The 20626-nt window shown below is 40.3% G+C and overlaps 1 protein-coding gene across 1 annotated transcript; it reads right to left on the bottom strand.

Annotated features, from left to right (window-relative positions):
• Positions 1-296: 296 nt before the first annotated feature.
• Positions 297-17496, bottom strand: tm9sf4 (transmembrane 9 superfamily protein member 4). The gene is made up of 18 exons (XM_061256966.1): positions 17427-17496; positions 13558-13665; positions 13051-13150; positions 12621-12789; positions 12253-12394; positions 11844-11967; positions 11145-11263; positions 10504-10615; positions 10208-10278; positions 9848-9980; positions 9449-9530; positions 8917-8992; positions 7372-7455; positions 6611-6786; positions 6070-6133; positions 5401-5520; positions 4965-5054; positions 297-3616 (listed from the first exon to the last, which is right to left on the bottom strand). Exons 1-18 carry the CDS (start codon positions 17457-17459, stop codon positions 3467-3469), a joined length of 1953 nt encoding a protein of 650 aa, XP_061112950.1. The 5' UTR covers positions 17460-17496; the 3' UTR covers positions 297-3466.
• Positions 17497-20626: the final 3130 nt, after the last annotated feature.

Consider the following 20626-nt stretch of genomic DNA (forward strand, 5'->3'; position numbering starts at 1 on the left):
TGATGTAGTTTAAAAATAAAGCGATTATTTTTAGGGAGGAGAAGGAGGAGGCAATGACGAACATGCCAGGTTGCTTCCATTTTGTTCCAAATTTGTCCAAACTGGTGGGGGGAATTTTAACTGGACATAAGCCAGTCACTCACACTACTGCATGCTTACATCAAAGTACCACTGACCCTCAACCCTGTATACACACGACTGGTCCACCATTAACTAGCGTTTTTACCCCTGAAGTCTGCTCAGTGACAAGCATACTAAATACTGTGATTGGAAACCAAGGTGATAGCATTTCAAAATTGAATTTATGGGCACTTTTATTGTTTCATACATCATATAACTGGACATTCTTTGAATTAAGAACAAAAAAAAAAAAAAGATTAAAAACATGCGGTCTGCCATAAAGGACGACATGATTGTGAACATACAGAGCCTAGGAAGAGTTTAAATGCAACAACACAAAGCATTATATACAGAAATGCACACATACAGTACACACGCACACCCATACACACAAACATACATACAGGGCAGGAAAAGTACATCTGTAGAAATTATGTTTGTCGTCGTATTATTTGGCCCAGATGCTGTTGCTTGATCAAAGTTCTACAAACATGTTTGGAGGCTAGAACAAGGGCTTCTGAAGCAGCGTGTTCTGAAATCTCTGCTACCGATTTGCCCTGCCTTTCGCCAACCCCAACCTAGGCACCCCAGTAGTGGTTTTCAACTTTCACCAAAATAGGCCATGCCCAAAAATGTAACCACAAAAGGCTGCCGTTTCAGGTTGTCTTGAAAGTCCCTCTTTGCCTCCTGCCAACTGTCAGATGGCCTTTTTGCATTTCAAAGGACGCACACCTAGATTTAACCTGATTGACAGGTTAAAAAGTCTCTGCCTGGCCATACCTCAGAAACCATGCAGAAAGAATTCCACAATGAGCACCTGGAAGACAGGCTCATCAGGAGCACAACCCACTCTGATAAAAGGCTACGCCACCTGCAGATGGACCCAGCATTCCTAGCAGTGTGGAAAAGCCTGCTGAGGCTGTTACAGGCTGACAACTAATGATCTTCTAAAAAGGGGAATTGCTCTGAAAAGGCCTAACTTTTCAGATGCACAAAGAAGGGACTGCTTCGGGGCTACAATGGGCTAGAATGACACTTGTGCCAAGACATATTTTTATTGATTTCTTTTTTCCCCCAGAGGATATTTTTTGGGGGGTTGGACAGACCCATCTAGAGCTGGGTCACCATGGGCACACCTTTCCACACAATGCCCACATCCATTCTCAATTCCTACAGTTAATGCAGCAGGTGTGCATCTGATAAGACATTTACTGAAGGTGTTACCACATCACAGATGGAAGATGCACTGACTAGCTCTGAGCTTCCCCTCTCAATTACACTTACTCAACTTATTTTGAGTACAAGATTGAAAGAACATGGAGGTTTAAACATTGGAGAAGGATTAGAAAACAAATGGCAAACAAATAATGTAAAGATGTAAAGAAACAAAGTCGGCCAACCGAGTAATGTAGTCATGTACAAAAAGTAAGCAACAAGCCCCATATTTAGAATGGGCTCAACCCAGAATAGCTGCAGGGATAATTGACAGGAATTACAGTATACTTTTGCCTGCTTCTGCATGGAAAAAATCCAGATGGTTCTTCACACCAACAATCATTCAGAAATTACTTCAGAAAAGTAGAAGGAAGAAATGACATTTCGGTCCAGGATAAGCTCTCCTGAAAAATCTGAGCATAAACTATTCACATTTTATCTTACAATGTACTGTTGAACTATGCAACGCCATCCTTAAAAAAGGCAACACAAATATGTTTAACAGTAATGATAATGTAAATTAATCAAATGTTTGATTGTGCACTGTGCAGAACAGGTTGATGCAAACAAAACTGGCATATTGGTTCTATCAAGGTTCTGAGTCATTATGCCTATGAAACCAATTCTGGCATATCAGGTACATAGATTCGTGCCCAACTGATTACCAACTTGCCTTGATGTTGCACCTGCTAAGACTAAAAAAAAGAAAAAAATAAGTTATATCAAAAACTTTAAAAAGTACACCTCATAATACTACAATACTCTTGGTTCTACAAATAATGCTGTGCTACTTGATGTTAGCCTTTACCATGAGCTCTGAATAACAGCATACAAAGCTGAAAACAACATGCATGTCTGCACCAGAATATTAGAGCAGCCAGTCCATTCATTTTTTGGCATTAGTTGTTGATCTAACAATCAGTATCCATGTCACTATTTATAATACCAGCAAGAGTGAGTGATAGCTATGAATAGTATACTTCTCTGTATTACATCCCAGCTTGTACTAATGGTACTGATAAAAATCACAATGTCGACCACCTGATGTACCCAGAGCATCATTTTACATGTTTACCGGAAACATGTGTATGCTGGTTTATCTTAAAGACAGTCCAAAGGGCCATCCTTCATCCACCCACAGAATGAAGTATGTTTATCAATAATTACATATCAATGTTCTGTATGCAACAATTAACAAAAGTACAAAATGAGAGAAAGCCGCCAGGCTTGTTAAAAATAAAATAAAAACATTATCAGCATCTAAATTCAGCATTGCATCAATTTTTTTTTTTTAAAGCAAATTGTGAGGATTCATACAGCCACTTGAGTGAAGATTCTTTATGAAATAGCACTGCCCAGTAGAACATGTTCAGCTGGTATAGCATGGCCTTGGGGCCTCTTTCAGTAAATTTGTTCAGAAAAGGAGCAGAAAGTAAACGGACAAATAGACAAAAGGATATCAACAGGTTCTTTTCCCCACCCAATGAAATGACAGAGCCCTATTTAGTCTTGACAGGTGAAAGCTCACTGACACAGAGGCCTGATGCTGGGGCAGATCTTCAGAGGGTTGGGCTTAAATACAGTATTATTCATCATTTACTGCTCCTCGGACAAATACTAGCTCTTCATCATTTTCATGTACATTATCATACTATCGTGTCCATAGATACAGTGCCTAGTGCCCCTCACTCCAAAGTCTTTACATACATATTCCCTGTAACAAAAAAGAAAAATATCAACAGGTACAACAGATGTGAAACTGCATGGATGTCAAATGTTACGGCTCCAAAAACCTGCCCCGCCAAATTCCAAAATCATCATTAAAAATAGGGAAAAAGGAAAATCTCATCGCACAAGCTTTGGCCCTTGGTTTGCTGAACACTGTGAACTAGTCTAGGAGGAGCTTGTTTCTTGTTATTTCCCGACTGAAGATAATTTGGAGCCGTGTAGTGTTCATGTCCATCTTCTCCCGCCAGGGGTCCTCCTTAACGCCTATCCCCCACGCTCCTCCCACACAAAAATCAGTGCTTGCAAAAAACAAAACAAAAAAAAACAAACAAAAAAAAACAAAACATAAAAAGATATTTTTTAAAAAGGGAAAAAAGACAACCCCTCGTCGCCTTCCAGCATCTCAGTCGATTTTGACGGCAGCATAGATCTTCCGTATGAACATGTACGCAGCATAAAACCCGATCGTCCCAGTCAGGAGCCAGAATGACAGGACCATGAGGGCTGTGTATCCAAAATACAGCAGCGATGGGATGAACTCTACAATGTCCAACTGAGTGAGAGAGAGAGAGAGAGAGAGAGAGAGAGAGAGAGAGAGAGAGAGAGAGAGAGAGAGAGAGAGAGAGAGAGAGAGAGAGAGAGAGAGAGAGAGAGAGAGAGAGAGAGAGAGAGAGAGAGAGAGAGAGAGAGAGAGAGAGAGAGAGAGAGAGAGAGAGAGAGAGAGAGAGAGAGGTGAAGCCATTGTTGACAGTTGTTAACATTAGCTCTTTAACCACATGTGAATTGACTGCAAATCTACTGTAAAATTGTGGAGCACATGGCAAAATCGAATATATATGTCCCAAGACTTACCCAAATCTAGCCCAATTAATCTACTTCAATATTAGTTTCTGAATCATAGTTCATTGTCACACCTAGGCCAGGAAGCCTATTCTGCAATTCTGACAGCCTTAATGTTTATTCTGTTTGTGCATTTTTCATGCTTTGGCAATATGTATGTACATGTATGAGACTCCGTACGTGGACAACTTGACAGGGACGAGCCTGAAATAAGAGACAGTGGAGCACATAGAGCTCAGAGCAATGCACACTGTTTAATGGACAGGGGAGACACCCTAGTCCCTAATAGCGCAAGAGAGAGAACCCGGCAACCACTTGGGATGGGACTGCAGTTCTCATGTGGACTAGATAGGGTTTCAAATTACCGACTGATCCTTTAAGGTATTGCCATTTCCAAGAGATGCATCACATACTGAAATTCCTAGATGCAAACACTGACCAACAATAGCAAAGGCTCATTAAAGTAAGGTCACCGCTGCTGAGATAGCATCTCGTCTTTGTTTTGCATAACAACCGTCTGCTTACTAGAAATTCACAGTCATCACCTCTGCTCGAGGGATGTGTTGCTTTTTCAAATCCCTCTACTGAATTTGGAAAGGTGGGTGTCAATTATTCTGCACCTTATCATTGGCAATAGTGTTCAAAAATATTAAAACTAGACAAATTCATTTAAATTGCTGATTTAACAATGTAGTGCATGACTCAGTGACTGAGTATGCTGAGTCTTTTAACCTTTGCGCTAGTCTTTATTTTTTGTTTTAATATGGACCCACTCCCTATTTCATGCTTGCTTGGCAACCATCTTGTTGATGGGGTAAAAGATATTTCTATCACAATGAGGTATTCCTGGTTTAATTAAGGCGACATAAAAATAAAATAAAAATGTTGTACCACTGGATGCGCATACAACAGCATATTTTGGTAGAATGTCATGTCAATGTTCTGGATAGTTTGGAGCTCAAAACTCAATTAGAATGAGTTAGGATTCAGCCAAAAATATATGTTTGCATGTACAAATTAGTGCAGATATATTTGAAATTCATGGGCACATGAGATGTTACCTTGTTGACAAAGTAGAATATGGCATATACGAGTACATAGAAGGCAGAACCGCCTGAGACAAGGAAGGTTCGCCACCACCATCGGTAATCCTATTAGAGAGAGAGACAGAGAAAGACATTCACTTTATTCATAGCTACATAGCTGAATAGCTACTCTACTTACTAATTGACTAAATATAGGCCCTATTAAACAATAAGACTAAAGTTATCTGTGTTTTATTCATTTATTTTTTTAACAAACGTTTTACCTCCCCTGGATGCATATCAAGTTGCTTGCAGAACACAAAGTCAGTATTACCGGATGTGTTTAGTGTTTCAGTCAGCACATAATTTACAATTTCCAAAATGGCAAATGCCATATCAAAATGACTGTATATCACATTGTCTCTAATACAATGTTAGTATGAATGTAATTGTGTTCTACAGTTCCACTCACCTCTGCACACAGCTGGAAGTAGACCATGACGATGCTGATCTGGGAACAGGACACCACGAGGATGATGAAGACCAGGAACAAGAAGCCAAACAGGTAGTAGAACTGATTTTCCCATATGGCCTGGAAGGAAAATTCATAACATTAATTCACACAACATTCATACCGTACCACCGTACCACTTCAGACTAAGCATCAAAACTGCCAAGAAAAAGCATATTAACTTCATTAGTCCTGATAAACTAATTGTTTGAGTTCTTCAAAATTACTCATTCAAAGGCAGATATGTAGCACCTAATTTATCTAGGAAACAAACTTGTGTCCACAATATTTAAATAGTAAAACAAAGGGTATAACTAGCCTTCAATCACTAGCTAGTGTGAACCAATCAAAATACTTTGCTCACTATGTCAAGTCTCTGAGCTCAAAAAAAGCCAGTCACTGCTGATAACACACCATTGATTTAATAATTTTGATTGCTAGAGCCTTACTTGCTATAATAATTTTGAACCTGATACACAACACCAGGAGATATAGACAAATAACAGACTTAAATACACCAAGCAACAGAAGCTGTCCTTGTGACTGCAGCCATTCCTGATTTAAAAGCTGGACTGGCGGGAGCCATGACCTTTCAGGATCTCCGTCACCAAGGACGGCGTGGACACTCACACTGAAGATAAAGAAGAGCTCGATGAACATGGCGCCAAATGGGAGGATCCCCGCCATCAGGATTCTGCTCAAAAACAACAACAAAAGAAGTTAAGAAAAGAACACTTTGTAACCTTTGCTGGAAAAGGACAATATTTCATGTTATAAAGCCCTAAAATATTTCTTGTCCATAATTAAATAATATCACTTATTTTTCAAAGCTTCACTTGGAAATTAATAACCTTGTAAAAGAACTCTGTGAAAGGTTGAGATGTTTATGTTTTATAAACTACTGCCCTCAATCTGTGACAGCATAGATTGTGCGCTTTGATAGCAAATCAGTGATGTCAGTGAATTCACAACACTGTTCATTGTACTAAACAATTTTGGTTATTATTTTAATTTATTTTACAAATAATATCCCCAATAGAACCTATTACATGTGAACACGCATTGTGATTGACACAAACAGTTGAAAGGTCGCTTTCAGAACAGAAATCCGAACATATTGAGCGGTGAATATTCGGGAGGGGGTGATTCACAAGGGAGCACAGCCACTCACCCAACAAACTTGTTCATATACCAGCGCTGTTCTGGGACCTGCCGAGGGATCTGGTTGGTACGGACAGGGTTGTCATAGGGCTGCTTGCGGAATCCAAAATAGTAGCCAAGGTAGACCAGGGGCATGGAGATGCCGAACCACATGCAGAGCAGTGCCACCATGGTTGCAAACGGCACCTAGAGGACACCAGTCACACACCGCAACATCAAACAGGAGCACAGAACTAGACCTACCAACACCCAGAGGTGAATGTTTTTCATCATGACATTATAAGCACTGTATAAATTTTGTTCATCTGCCATGGAACTACAGGAGTGAATAAGCTGTTTAGCTAACCCTGGCACCCCATCGATGTAACTGCTGACATGCTGACTGTTGTGCACCGACCATTTGAACTCAAAGAACTGGACAAATGAAAACAGCCAGAATAATACGGCAATAGCTTTATGCTTTTATGTTAAAATTATAGCTTGTCAGTATCGCCTATTAATGACCACTGTTGTTTCTGAATGGAGGGAAAATGCTACTGATTTCTAGAATGCGTCACTCACCCTTCCATGAGGTGCCTAACAAAGCTCACAATTCTAATTACGTACCGTGTCAGGTTTACCGCAGTAGTGACACACCCCACTGGTCTCAGTCAAGCGTTCTAACAGCAACGCCACTACTCCCACACACTAGCTATTGAGGTTACTGTAAATACCAGCAGCACCACTGAAGATGCGAGCCAAGACTACAGTCATTAATGGCGCTGTGCTTACCGCGCCAGAGGAATGCTCTCCCCAGATGAAGCAGTTTAGAATGAAGCAGATTTTAAAGACCACAGCGGGGTAGAGGGTGGCCGTCTGCAGGAAAACACATACACCAGCACACAAAACAAAGAGTCAAAATGGAGTCCTAAATTACTGTACAGCCTGGGAGAACAGAATAAAATGCACTCAAGCGTAAAAACAGAGTCAAAGTCAAATGCTACAACAGTCACATTGTAACCTATTCCAACAGTTTTCCCCATTGGAATAGGACACAATGCACATGCACACAAATACAACAATTCAATAAATATAGTTTGTTTAGGATATCAGGAGAACTTCAAATGTGAAGACATAAAACTTACCCAAAGCCAAACCTCATTCTAGGATTAGAATGACATAATAGACATGCTGCTGCCATTTTGTTGCCATAGAAGCAACAATCTATCATTGTATAGGCTTGATAACAATCAGCCAACAGGAGCATTCAGGGGGTATTTTGCAAAGCGGGATTAGGGGGATAGCTAGATAACTGCACTGAACAAAACCCTGAACTCTCCCAAATCAGGAGCATGGAAGTAAAAAGCTGTTACAGATTTATTCAGTGCAGCAAACCAACTTTGTGAAATACCACCAGTTCAGATAGTTCGCTACAGCTGTAGTCTAGAGCTAGCTAAAATGGTATGCTGTGCTATCCACTGTGTTAGATTAAATAACAGTAAGGTTCAGAAACAGAGGCATTGAGTAATGTTAGTTAAATGTAGGCGAAGAATGGCGGGCCAGAATTAAACAAGGATTTTCGGCTGTCCTTGGACATTAGCGTTCAGACCACTTCAGATCACATGTAATCTAACTAGAGAAACCAGTAGGACCGAACTAGCAAGCTCACTAAGCAAGCCAGATTGAGCTACATTTACATTAAGCACAAGCAACTTCACTGTAAACAACTTCACAAACTAATCAAGCAGATGGCTATGCCCAAACCTGTTACAGCAATGCTTAGCACAATCAGTAACTAGCTAGCTCGCTAGTAAACTAATTTAAAGTATTTCAACTACTTTTCACTATACTTTCCTCTAGGGTCCTCAATGCACTTGACCCTGGGTTCAATTTGCACCAAATTGTTCCTCGCTCTGGATAAGAGCGTCTGCTAAATGACTGTAATGTAATATAAAATAATATAAAGGTGAATAACTACATACCCAGAATAACTAATAGTGGCTAATACTGGATCATTTATGTGTAATGTTAGCTCTGTACCTTTACTTGTTTGAAGCATATAGCTGCGTGTTAACAACATATATATATATATAACTGCAGTGTTTGATCTACCTTTGCTAAATATTGATTTAACCACGCCATCAAAAGTGTACTCACTGTAGCGCCTCAGCCGGGATGTGCTGATGGACAGTGTGAAAAGAAAGCAAGCTGAGGTGACCCAACTTTGACCCAACTTTGAGTGACTCCGGCTCACCTTAGCCTGGCATGGACAATGTGAAAAATGTATAACCTGACCCACCCCCCAGCTCTTTGGAGAAAACCCTCTGCCACACTCACACAAAATGCTCCCTTCTTCCACCGGTGGCCTTTCAGAGTGCGGTACAGCCTGCCAGCGAAGTAACCCCCAAACACACTGCAGGGAGAAAAGAGCATGCACAGACATGCTTTATCAGCCACTCTACAGCGCAATGAACTACCAAGGAATACCAGGCTTATCACCTACCATTACATCTGTGGGTTTAACACTTCTGGTAAACTGAGCCTGAGACACTCTCAAATAACTCCACTAAAAGAGAGATATGCTCTAGAACAGGTTTTTAAAAAATCCACATTTACAGCACAGGGCTGAGAGAAAAGAACTAGTCCGAACAGAAGACTAGTTTGGGTTATTGCTGTCCAAAACAAAGATCCAGAATTAGGCTACTTTATCCAACTAAATTGTAATTCCAGCTACTATAAACACACTAGAACAGACCAAGGGTCAGTGCTTGGGAAGGTTGATATTTGCATTGTTCCTGGATCTAACAAGTGGAATGAAACAGTCTGGAGCAGAATACTGCTCATGCCGCAATGTGGCAGTGAGACTTACCCCATGAACATGAACAGGAAGCAGGCTGTGGTCATCAGAGCACCACGGCTTGAAGGAGACAGCATTCCCAGCATGGCCACAACTGTCAGAAAGAGGTACACAGAAACTCAGTCATAAGATAAGTCAAACATTCAATTTCATACAAAATGGCTTCCAAAACAGGCATGCACAGCTCAGGGGATGGCCATGGCCACCTGGGTGTAGTTCTGAGAATTTATGGCAACAAATCTCCACTATATTACTTAGCGTGACTGTGAAGATAAATCCTCGTAGAGAATGAGTGGAAAAAATCCTTCTTGCAAGACAACAGTGCTAATCACTACACCAGTGTGCCACACAAACTACTACCAATTTGATGTTTTCATCACACTCCAATAAGTATGCAGTCAGAAAACTCACAGATGACAATGAGGATCATGCAGAAGAGCTGTATGCCAGAGCCAAGCAGGGAGCTGAGGATCATGGGATACTGAGGGGGGCGGAACACATCTCCATGGACGTTCTTCCATCCGGACTCCTCCATGGTGTCCTCCTGCCAGGGACAAGCACAGACACAGACAGACATGAGGATGCCTTCCTCTTTCTAGATGTCACATACTTCAGTTTTCAGCTTTGGTGCATATTTCTTTAAAAACCTCCATTATAGAGCTAATAAAAAAAATAAAAAAAGGTTTGCTTAACATCGTGAAACGGATGACCCCCGTCGTCAATAAAGGTTTCCTGCTCATACTTTCTGTAGAGTTAAAGCGAGCCACTTACGATGTCGTCCTCTCTATTGTAGTTAGCAATGTCCTTTCTCAGGGTCCTGATGATGATCATACTCAGAATGCCTACAGATTCAGGAACACAGAAAAGAAAATGCAGAATGGACGGTAAAAAACAGCACTTTTTACATTCTCCACAAACAGGAATCAAAATGGCTGGGGGGTGGGTAGTTTTTTTCAAATATTTTACCAATCCACCTTTACGCTTCATTTCACCTGCCTACGTGTGTAGAGTAGCTCTGGTAGTGATGCATTGCCTGGGGGATTGACATAAGGAAGCTGGGGAATTACCTGACAGGAAGAAGACCACAACCACAGAGTTGACAATGGAGAACCAGTGGATCTGCACGTCGCTCATGGTGAGGTAGGTGTCCCAGCGTGATGCCCACTTCACTTCGCTCTCCTACAGCATTTGAGGAGGCATCATTAAATATCACACAATGTTGAATACCAAGCAATGACCACTTAACTTTGGCCCTTCCTTATTGGCACTGCTTTGCAAAGTGGATATATTTCCCAATGTAATACTTTAAACTCCTACAGGTGCATTCATTCATTATTTGTTAGAGCATACCAATTAAAAACCTGTGACTATTTAATATTTATACATTCAGAGGAGTAGGGCCGTTATTTCATCATTTAATTACTGTAAACCACCTGTCTGGAGTTGGTAGACTGACCTGTAGAAGCCTTTATTTGTCATGTAAATGAATGCATTCATAACATACAAATTTATCCATGCTTATATCACAAACCAGTGCAGGCCTGGGTCGGACTGAGGAAAGCAGTACTGGTGTGGGTAGGAATGGGAGAAACGGTGACACCAGGCAGGCAGGGGTGGAAAGGTCACAGAGCAGGGGTAAATGTGGTTAAACCCAGGCCAAATAAACCTGTCCTGTGCAGGACTGTACTCCACCACGCTCTCATCTCACCTTCCAATGGACGGAGTAGGTGAAGAGCACATCGTTCTCTTTGCTGGGGTCGATCTCCTGGGGTGCAGAGGCGCTGGCGTCTGGCAGGTCACACAGACCCTTCTCATTCGCCTTCAGGTCTGTGAGAGACAGGGGCTCATCTTCATCTCAGCACCACTACAGAAGCGCCAAAGACTGGGGCCCACGTGTGCTGTAGTGTAGCATAATGGCTAGAGAATCAATCAGGCTATGGGTGAGGCACTGCAGCAGTACCACTAAGCCAGGTACTTAACCTGGTACTTCAGAAAGTCGATCTGGATAAGTGCATCTGCTAAATCCCTAAAATGTTAAAAGGCCTTTCTGTTAGAGCACATACATGTGCCATCTGTCAGTGCAACCGCACTAAGATTGTACTGTGACACAAGTATGTGCACATTTTCAGGGACAATAAACTCTGGAACAGGTTTGTGAGGACACACATAAAAATGTGTACACACCACATTTAGCCTTACTGCACACTGAGCTATGATCTCATCACCCCAGTGATTTGTTATAGGAGGCACAGAGTATCTGATGGGATAAGCGTGGAATGTTAGGAGTCATTCTCCAACAGTACACAGATCAGGAAATGAGTATGCCACTACAAGTAAACTACAACCCCTTTAACTTAAGGAGACCATTATAGCAAGAGACACATCTATAGAAGAGGTCTTAACTCACCCTCGACCTTCACACTCTGGGGAACCACTTCAAACCGCACCACTCTGAAGGTGTGCTCCTCGCCCTGCTCCACTATCTCCTTGTGGTAGTACAGGATGAAGGTGAGGTGGTTGTGGAGGTAGAACTGAGGGATGAAGAGAGTCAAACACCATCAGGCAGTGCATAGCCTGGGCTGTTGTGTATACCCAGAGCTACGGAACCATGACTAAACCACCTTTTTTTTTTTTTTTTTCAAAGAGCTTTCATACCAAAGAAACATTTACACCCCCCCCCCACCCCCCCCCATCTATAATTCACCAGCTGGCCATATAACTACCCTGGGGCCCATTACTGCACAGAAGAACCTGAGGTACTTGTGTAAAGCAATGTTCAGTTTTGTGGAGTGAGTGAGTACGATGGGAGCTGGTACCTTGTTGTTGTCAGTGAAGCCAAGCCTGTAGCCGTGCTCAAACTGCACATCGGGCGGCGTGTCTTTCTTCTGCTCCTCATCACCCCCCGCCTGGTTTGGGGAGAATACCAGTCGTGTGGCCACCGGGAGGTTGTCGGCAATCCTGTGGCAAAGTTTGCAGTTCGGCGAGTTATGCATTATCACTATCATTTTGATTCAGTCTGTCGATCCCATAACAGTCTACAGCCAATGTAAAAACTTTCCCCAAATGATTTTCTGCAATCTTTCACTATTCCTGGCCATTTAATTGAATGATTGACTGGTTAAGTAGATGACTAACTGTTTGATTAGTTGATTGAATGCAGGCTCAGATCCAGAAGCAAACTCACAGATGCACATAGTACTCCTCCTGGATTCGCTCGGCCATCAGCTTGCTCTTCTCCACGCTGAGCCGGAGGGGCTTGTTGGGCTTCTCACAGACCACCTCACACGCTCGCTTCTGGTTCATCAGGACCGAGTACGGAGTGTTCACAATGCGGTCACCCCGGAGTACCTCTCCTACACATTGTACACACAAACGCACAAAGAGAAAATTCATGAAAAGGATACCAAGGCGGATGTATTAGAGTAAATGTGGCCGTACTCTTAATCTTGTTTTTTCGGGCTAGCCCCTGTAAAGTTGCCCAGGTATGGAGACTCTTGTTCTCCCATCAGACAAATACAGGTTTCACTGCTCAATGAATGTTTTTATTGCAGTTATCAGGATTTATTGTCAAATTTGTGCTCCTAAAATATGTTTGCGAGGGCAGGAATACTCACCCAAGTTCTCACCCTTGTAGACCACCTTATCGGGCTGACAGAACGGCAAGGAGTAATACTCATAGGGCAGCTGGGTCCGTGAGCTGGTCAGCTTCACTGCCTATTCATAGTCAACGAAGGTTAAAGATCACTCACGAGCAATGTCAGAAATATAACTACTTTAGAAAAATGTGAGGCTCTACAATGCACAAGATAACTGACATTCTTGTCATTTTTCTAACTGTACATGCCCTCTTTCAGTAAACATGGGCAAAACAATGTTAACTTAGTTAAAATGCCAAAGGGCATTATTTCAATTCAACATCTGAGTGAAGAAACAGGCTTGGTGACACTAGAGTGAGGGAGTAGACAAGCTGGCTTCCTTAACCACACCCTGCCAACAGAAGAATGGTCAGAGAGTGACTTGTATATCCAGGCAGTCCTTGCTTTGCTATGTAATGGAACTGTGATAAGAATTACAAAGCAACAAGCCTATGGTCACCTCTGGTCACGTCACCTATCCCTTACCTTGATCTCCACCAGGTCATTCTCGTGAAAATTGATGGGAGCAACTCCAGGCACATAAAAAGGCTGGGCCACATGCAGCACGGACAGCAGCAAGAGGCCCCACGTCTCCTGAAATGCATAAACGTGCACACAATCTCAGTCTACTTGCAGTGTGTCCATGGACATGGATGTAATCAACACCAAAAAGGTCGCATCTAGTCAGTTGTAATTTCTGCACAAAGAAATAAAATAGCCTACTGGTAAAATAGATTTGCTTTAGTGATGACTAAATGTACAGTCAGACATATTATTAGACTGTCATATCAGAGAAAATGCAAATTTCATAAGCAATTAATGTAAATACGGTTTATTAGTGTCCACAAGGTTAATAATCAAGCAAGTGCCCGAACAATGCATATTACCAGCAATGCATCAATCCTTGGGCAAACAATGTCGGCTTTATCTTTTCATACAGCTCCCCATTTCACTTTTACACATCATAATCAGGTTAGGTGACATTTTTCAAAGCTGCATTAACACATTTCCCAAGCCATCACAGTTGACAGAATACTGGTCAGACAAGTTGGGTCTACAGTGGCTTCAGACTTTATTGTGTTGTAGATTTCATTTTAAATGGATAACATTGCCATTTTGCCCATCAATCTACACTCAATACCCCATAATGACAAACGAAAACACGTTTTTTGGCCTTTTTTCCAAATCTAAAATTTAAATCTTGCATTTATATATTTTTTCAGACCCTCGCAAGCTCCATCAGATGGGATTTGCCATCTCCAGAGAATCTTTTTCATCATGCTCTGAGTCCTTTAAATGCCATTTAGCAAACTCCAAGTAGGCTGTCATATGCCTTTTACTCAGGCTTCTGTCTAGCATAAAGGCCTGATTGATGGAGAGCTGTGGAGAAAGTCATCCTTCAGGCAGGTTCTCCCATGGACTTCCAAAGCTCTATTAGAGTGACTGTTTGGTTCCTGGTCAGCTCCCTCACCAATGCCCTTCTTGCCTGGCTACTCAGTTTGGCCAGAAGCCAACTCTAGTCTTGATGGTTCCAATCTTCTTCCATTTGGTTCCAAACTTTTTCCACAGTTATTGTGGCCACTGAGTTCCTGGGAACACTCAACTCTTTAGAAATGGTTTTATACCCCTGCACTGATCTATACCTCACCCTCAATTTTATTGCGGAGGTCTTCAGAAAGTTACTTGAACTTCATGGCTTTGTTTTGGTTCTGACATGCAGTGTGAATTGCGGGACCTTATATACACAGATGTGTGCCTTTGTAAACCATGTCGAATCAATTCAGTTTGCCACAGGTGGACTCCAATCTATTTCTGGACACATCAAGGATAATTAAAGCAAACAGGATGTACCTGACCACAATTTGGAGTGCCGCAGAAAAGGGGCTGAATACTTTTGTAAATTAAATTTTTCAGTTTTTGATTTGTAATACATTTGAAAAGATTTCTAAAGACATGTTTTCACTGTCATTATGAGTTACTGAGTGTAGATTGATGGGCAAAAATGGCAATTTTATCCTTTTAAACACAATAAAGTCTGCAAAAGTGATGGGGTCTGAATACTGAAGACTAAATCCACTGTAATTCTAACAATTATTGTGAAGCAGAGTATCCACATTTCAACTTTAGACCCAAATTAAAATCTGACCATACAAATTCTCCATGAGCTATTTTATGCAAGCCATTTTCCTCAGAACAAAACAGGCCAAGGGAACAAGCTCAAAATACCAGAAAAGAAAGGGGGCAAATGAGAAACAGGCATTCACTCCTTGATTAAAAATTTAAATATTGAATTATGAGTTACCTTGCTCACAGTGCATGAAAACATAAGAAAAAAGTCAAAGCACTGTATTTATTAGCCATGTTTGCAATGTCTAGAGCACAAGTGTTTATAAACTAGTCTATAAATACAAACTGCAATTATTTATCTTTTTAGAAAGAAGCCATAAACCAACATTTTCTAAACTTATACCTTTAAAATATTCTTATACCTTTTTTTTTTTCCTAGCAGGTCAGACTGAGGTCTGAATAAATAGCATTTATGTATGTTTACCCATTTGTAGAGTCATGAATATTCCACAACCAGTTATTTATCTCCTGCATTTTAGTCATGCAGGTTTTCAATGTAAACAAAATTATAATTGTGCATCATTTTCTTAATTGCCAACAATCTAGATTTGTTGCTTAATTGTTGCATTCTGGCCTCTTTCTGTAAATTGAAGAAAATGCCTTATCCCTGAGTGAATGTGTACTCTGGCTTGAACATTGTGTAGAGTAAGGCAGAAATCAGTGTACTGTGGGTGGACTATAAGCACCACTTAAAGCCATGCAAGTACAATGGTCTACAGTTAGCCCTCGAGTAAAAAGACAAATAGCTAGGTATTATCTAGTTCATGAAGATGAGTGGTCAAAGAAATGCAGTGTTTCTAATGCCATTTCGGTCTAGATACCCTATTGTGGCACTTGGACCTTGTGGTTCCATTGCCTGATCCATTCAGCACTGCAATGTAGAGTGTGACTTTGTGTCACATATGACAATCACACATTACTAGCTTGACAACACCAGCACAAGAGGATTCAGTTTTCCATTCAGCATTCCCATTCCTAAAACATTATTTGTCACGCTGATACAACCTAGTCATCAGTAGAGTGGGATGGGATGAGTGCGTGCCCTGTTATTCGAGGGAATGCAACCTTAGTCCTTAACATTTCCGTTTACATCTGCTGTAGACATTAAGATGCGACTCAGGTAAATAAGTACATGGACTTGCTAGCTTGCTTGGAAGCTATTATAGAACACACTCACCAGCTAACCTGCTCGCTAGTCACTAGTATTAGTCGGAAATTAGCTTGCTTGCTGGCTGCCTTTAATGGGATTGCAGTAAATCAGTTTAATATATATATATATTTTTTTTTAAACACGAATATTAATATTGAACCATGACATCTGGACGCACAAATACATCATGTGCGGTTCACACTGGGCTCTACAGTGTTCCAATTTGAGGAACATTTGCTCCTGAAAATGGATCCGTACTAACTGGAAACACTATTTAGGACAACTACTAATTGAGAAGTATTTGATTGCTCCTTAATTTGTCACTCTCGGAGAACGTGTGCTCGTTTCCAGACACCTAACCTGGCAGATGACCTGGCAGTGTCACAATTTGAGCAAGCTTGCAACTTTCAAACAAAACGTAACGTCTAGGAAGAAAGGGAGTAGCTAAGGTTAGCTTCCTATCTGCACCGTAACTCATCAAACTTAGCCAACAGCTAGCTAGTTAGCCATCAGCTGGAAATAAAGATTTAGATAGCTCACTACCTTAAAACAATTATAATGGATAATCGGACAGATAAACAGCCATCCACGGCATACTGTTACCTAAACTAAACACTGCAGCATTTGACGACCACAGTAGCAGACACTGCACAACTGGCCATCTTAAGGTTTAGCTAGCAAGCTAGCCAACGTCTGCTAGCATAAAATGAGCTGCAATTAAGTCGGCAGTAGTACAAACATATATACACAAGTTCAACCAAATATCATATAGCTGCTAATCTACAAATCATTGTGAATTGACAAACTTGTGATCTAGCTGCATAGAATACGAACTAACCCGGAATTATTGAAGAGGTACAATTAGCTAGCAATATATTATTAGCTGACGTTAAAGCTCCGTCGCAAAAAATGACTCCCCAAGTCGTCAAAGGACAACATAAAAATAGCATCTGAGCACCTTCAATTAACTTGATTTTGACCTAGAGGTAAATTACTTAATAAGTAATATATAACACAATACAAACAAATTATTAGCGAAAGAGGACAAATAAAAGGAGCTTTTTTCGTTTACACTTACCATCGCGGCCACCATCTTGAATACACGTGTCATTCGTGACGTTCCAGGAAATAGTGACTAGCGAACGAGGAACTGATGGGGGGAAATCGCACAAGTTACTGTGCACTCAACAGGGGTCGCTCTTTTTTCCTAATGCCAAAGGGAGTTGTTCGCAACTACAGATAGTGTTGATAACCGCTGAATATTTAAACCTCTTAGATCATGAAGCTAATTCACCACAGAAGCAATACTCTTGGTTCAAACCTGATCCCTCTGTCAAATCCAGGATAGATTATTGGTTAATCATCGATGCTTTAAGACATAAAGTCTCAAAGTCCAATATTTCTGCTGCCCATCTCACAGACATTGTATCTTTGGATCATATCTGAAACATCAAAATGTTGTAATAGAGATCAGGCTACTGGAAATTCAATGCCTGTCTCCTAAACAACAAGGTTTATTGTGAGAGAATAAAGCCTATTATTTCACAGGAGATGCCAATATCATATCCCATTTTAGCAAAACAAAAATATAGATATTAAGTTAAAAAAAAAGAAGAAAAAAAACATTAGTAAAAACATTAGGAACATTAGTAAACATTAATAAAAAAAATATTGAAATGTATTCCACCTACTTTTCATTTGATTATCTAATCAGCCAATTGTGTGGCAGCAGTGCAGTACATGCAATCATGTAGACACGGGTCAGAAGCTTCAGTTAATGTTCACAACAACCATCAGAATGGGGAAAAAATGGGATCTTAGTGGCTTTGACCATGGAATGATTGTTGGTGGCAGACAGGGTGCTTTGAGTATCTCAAAAACTGCTGATCTCTTTTAGGCTCTTTTAGATTTTCGCACACACTAATCTCTAGAGTTTGCAAAGAATGGTGCAAAAAACAAACAAAAAAATCCAGTGAGCAGCAGTCCTGCAGACAGAAACACCTTGTTAAAGAGGGACATCAGAGGAGAATGGCCAGACTGGTCAAAGATGACAGGAAGGTGACAGTAACGCAAATGACCATATATTACGACAGTGGTATGCAGAAGAGCATCTTTCAACGCACAATGCATCATAACTAAGTGGATTCTACAGCAGCAGAAGTTTTTTGTTTTTGGTTTTTTTTACTAAAAATTTGCAAGAAATGTATAGTATGAGTGAAAATAATGTTATATTTCCCTGGGCTTTCAGCAGGAGAACAGACTTTCTAAAATGTACTGTTACTTTAGAAATTCTTAATTCACAAGAAGTGTTAATCCACTTTCTCAGTATTTCAGCAGGATGTAACAATTTCAGTTATTTGAAATGCATGTTATCTAATAATGTTAATGATCTAGGATCTGTCAAGTATATCATGCTCATTTAGCAGGACTGGATACTGCCCACTAGAGGAATGTGAGCTTGTGGATTATCCCCCTGGGAATTGGACAAATGGATTATCCCCCTGGGAATAGCCCTGATCTTGTAATTGATTATAGGTAGGGCAACCGGTTGATCTCCCCTTGTTTTCTTGCATTGTACTTCAGTCCTCCAGCAGCTAGAGGTTGCTAAAGTCTCTCTGCCGTGCCTCTCAAACAATTATCCCATTTGCACCACTTCAATAATCCAAGTTGATGAATTGCATTAATTAAGCACAGACGATGATTGACAGTGGTGATTGACAGTGATGTTTTCAAGCAACACTCACCATGGACATGATGCTGCAGTATTTTTAAATGTTGTACAGGGGCATGATAGGATTTGTCAGAAGCAGTAGGAAATGCATTGAAAATGAGAGCAGCTATATAACATTTAACTCGCATAAAGAAGTTTTTATTTTTAAAATCATTATTCAACTAATTAACTAATCATGGAATGGAGTGTCTTTGTGCTGAACCGGAGGATAACATATGCTTAAATCCATACAGGTCACATGGTGGAGAGCATATTAATTTATAATAATATTATTATTATAATCATCATCATCATCATCATCATTATAAAATAAAAAGTGCCATGGACAGATTCTACAAAGTTATGTAAGATAGTTTTTTAAACAGATGGTAAACTTGACCCAACTGCATTTTGCCAAGGCATGTCAGCACACTGACCACCAATAGGCTACAATAGATAAATGTATCAATAAATTACACAGACAACAAATCATTATAGTGAACTAAATCAAATAACCTCAGTCACTGAATGGAACATGCCCACTGCATATCCTATGATTTTATTACAAAAGTTAAAACAAGTGTATTCCCTTTAACCCTTTCAGACACAAGCCCAATATGAAGTGGCTCCACACAAATCCCAAGGTGGTTTTCTTTGGTTGAGTTTAGTAGGGTTTTAATAGGGGCTCAAAACAGTAGTATAGCACTAATTTTGATTGGTTGAAAAGCCATATGGCATGGGATTTTACGGTAGGCATGCTTGGGTGTCATATGACACTCTTGGGACTGAAAGGGTTTATGGTATAACTCAAATGAAATAGATATTGATTTCACAACCAAAGTAACCTATAATATGTAATAAGTATTGGTATTGGTAGGATGTTTTCTACCTGTACAAGTTGTTCCAAGGGGTGCAATTTGAGAATGCATTGTTGACTGTTGGCTAACCTTAGTGGTGCTCTAAATAATTCCTTGAAGAACTGAGACAATGCTTTATAAGTCAAAGAAGACTGTGTGTGTGTGTGTGTGTGTGTGTGTGTGTGTGAGAGAGAGAGAGATCAGAAATACTCTAGAAATCCAAATATGTTTCAACCTGCAGTTTCTCCAGGCACACAGGGAACTCTGTTATGAAACTTACAAGCAGGGAAAAGTGAGTAATATATTTCTTCAAAGGGTTCACTCATTTAATCTAAGTGTTCAACCATGATATAAAAACATAATTAGAATACAAATATCCTGTTGGTTGGCCATTAGGTTACCTAAAAATGTAAAAGATATAAGATTGACAATAAATAAAAGCTACATTTTCAAGTTACACCGTATTAAAAAAGACACACAGATTTCACACAGACATACTGCATTAAGTGACAGTAATTCAACCCACATACACACAAGCACACACATCTACACATGAACTCACGCAAAATTGTATGTAATAAAGAGGAAGAAGATATACAACAAGCTGCAGAAATATATTATTACACCATAAGTTTAATTTAATTTTAAACATTTAAAATGTGTGTAAAATGTATATCATGTATGAAAATAAAGACAATATTTTTAATGAGA

This window comes from Conger conger, chromosome 10 (genome assembly GCF_963514075.1).
Source record: "Conger conger chromosome 10, fConCon1.1, whole genome shotgun sequence".
NCBI classification, from domain to species: domain Eukaryota; kingdom Metazoa; phylum Chordata; class Actinopteri; order Anguilliformes; family Congridae; genus Conger; species Conger conger.

Excerpts from the sequence above, each read along its gene's own strand:
- tm9sf4 (XM_061256966.1), bottom strand. The coding sequence starts at position 17,459 with ATGACACGTGTATTCAAGATGGTGGCCGCGATG. Across the intron at positions 12,790-13,050 it reads CTACAAGGGTGAGAACTTGG|GAGAGGTACTCCGGGGTGAC; the intron begins GTGAGTATTCCT and ends TACAATGTGTAG. Across the intron at positions 7,456-8,916 it reads GGAAGAAGGGAGCATTTTGT|ACGGCCACCCTCTACCCCGC; the intron begins GTGAGTGTGGCA and ends GTTTTCCTGCAG.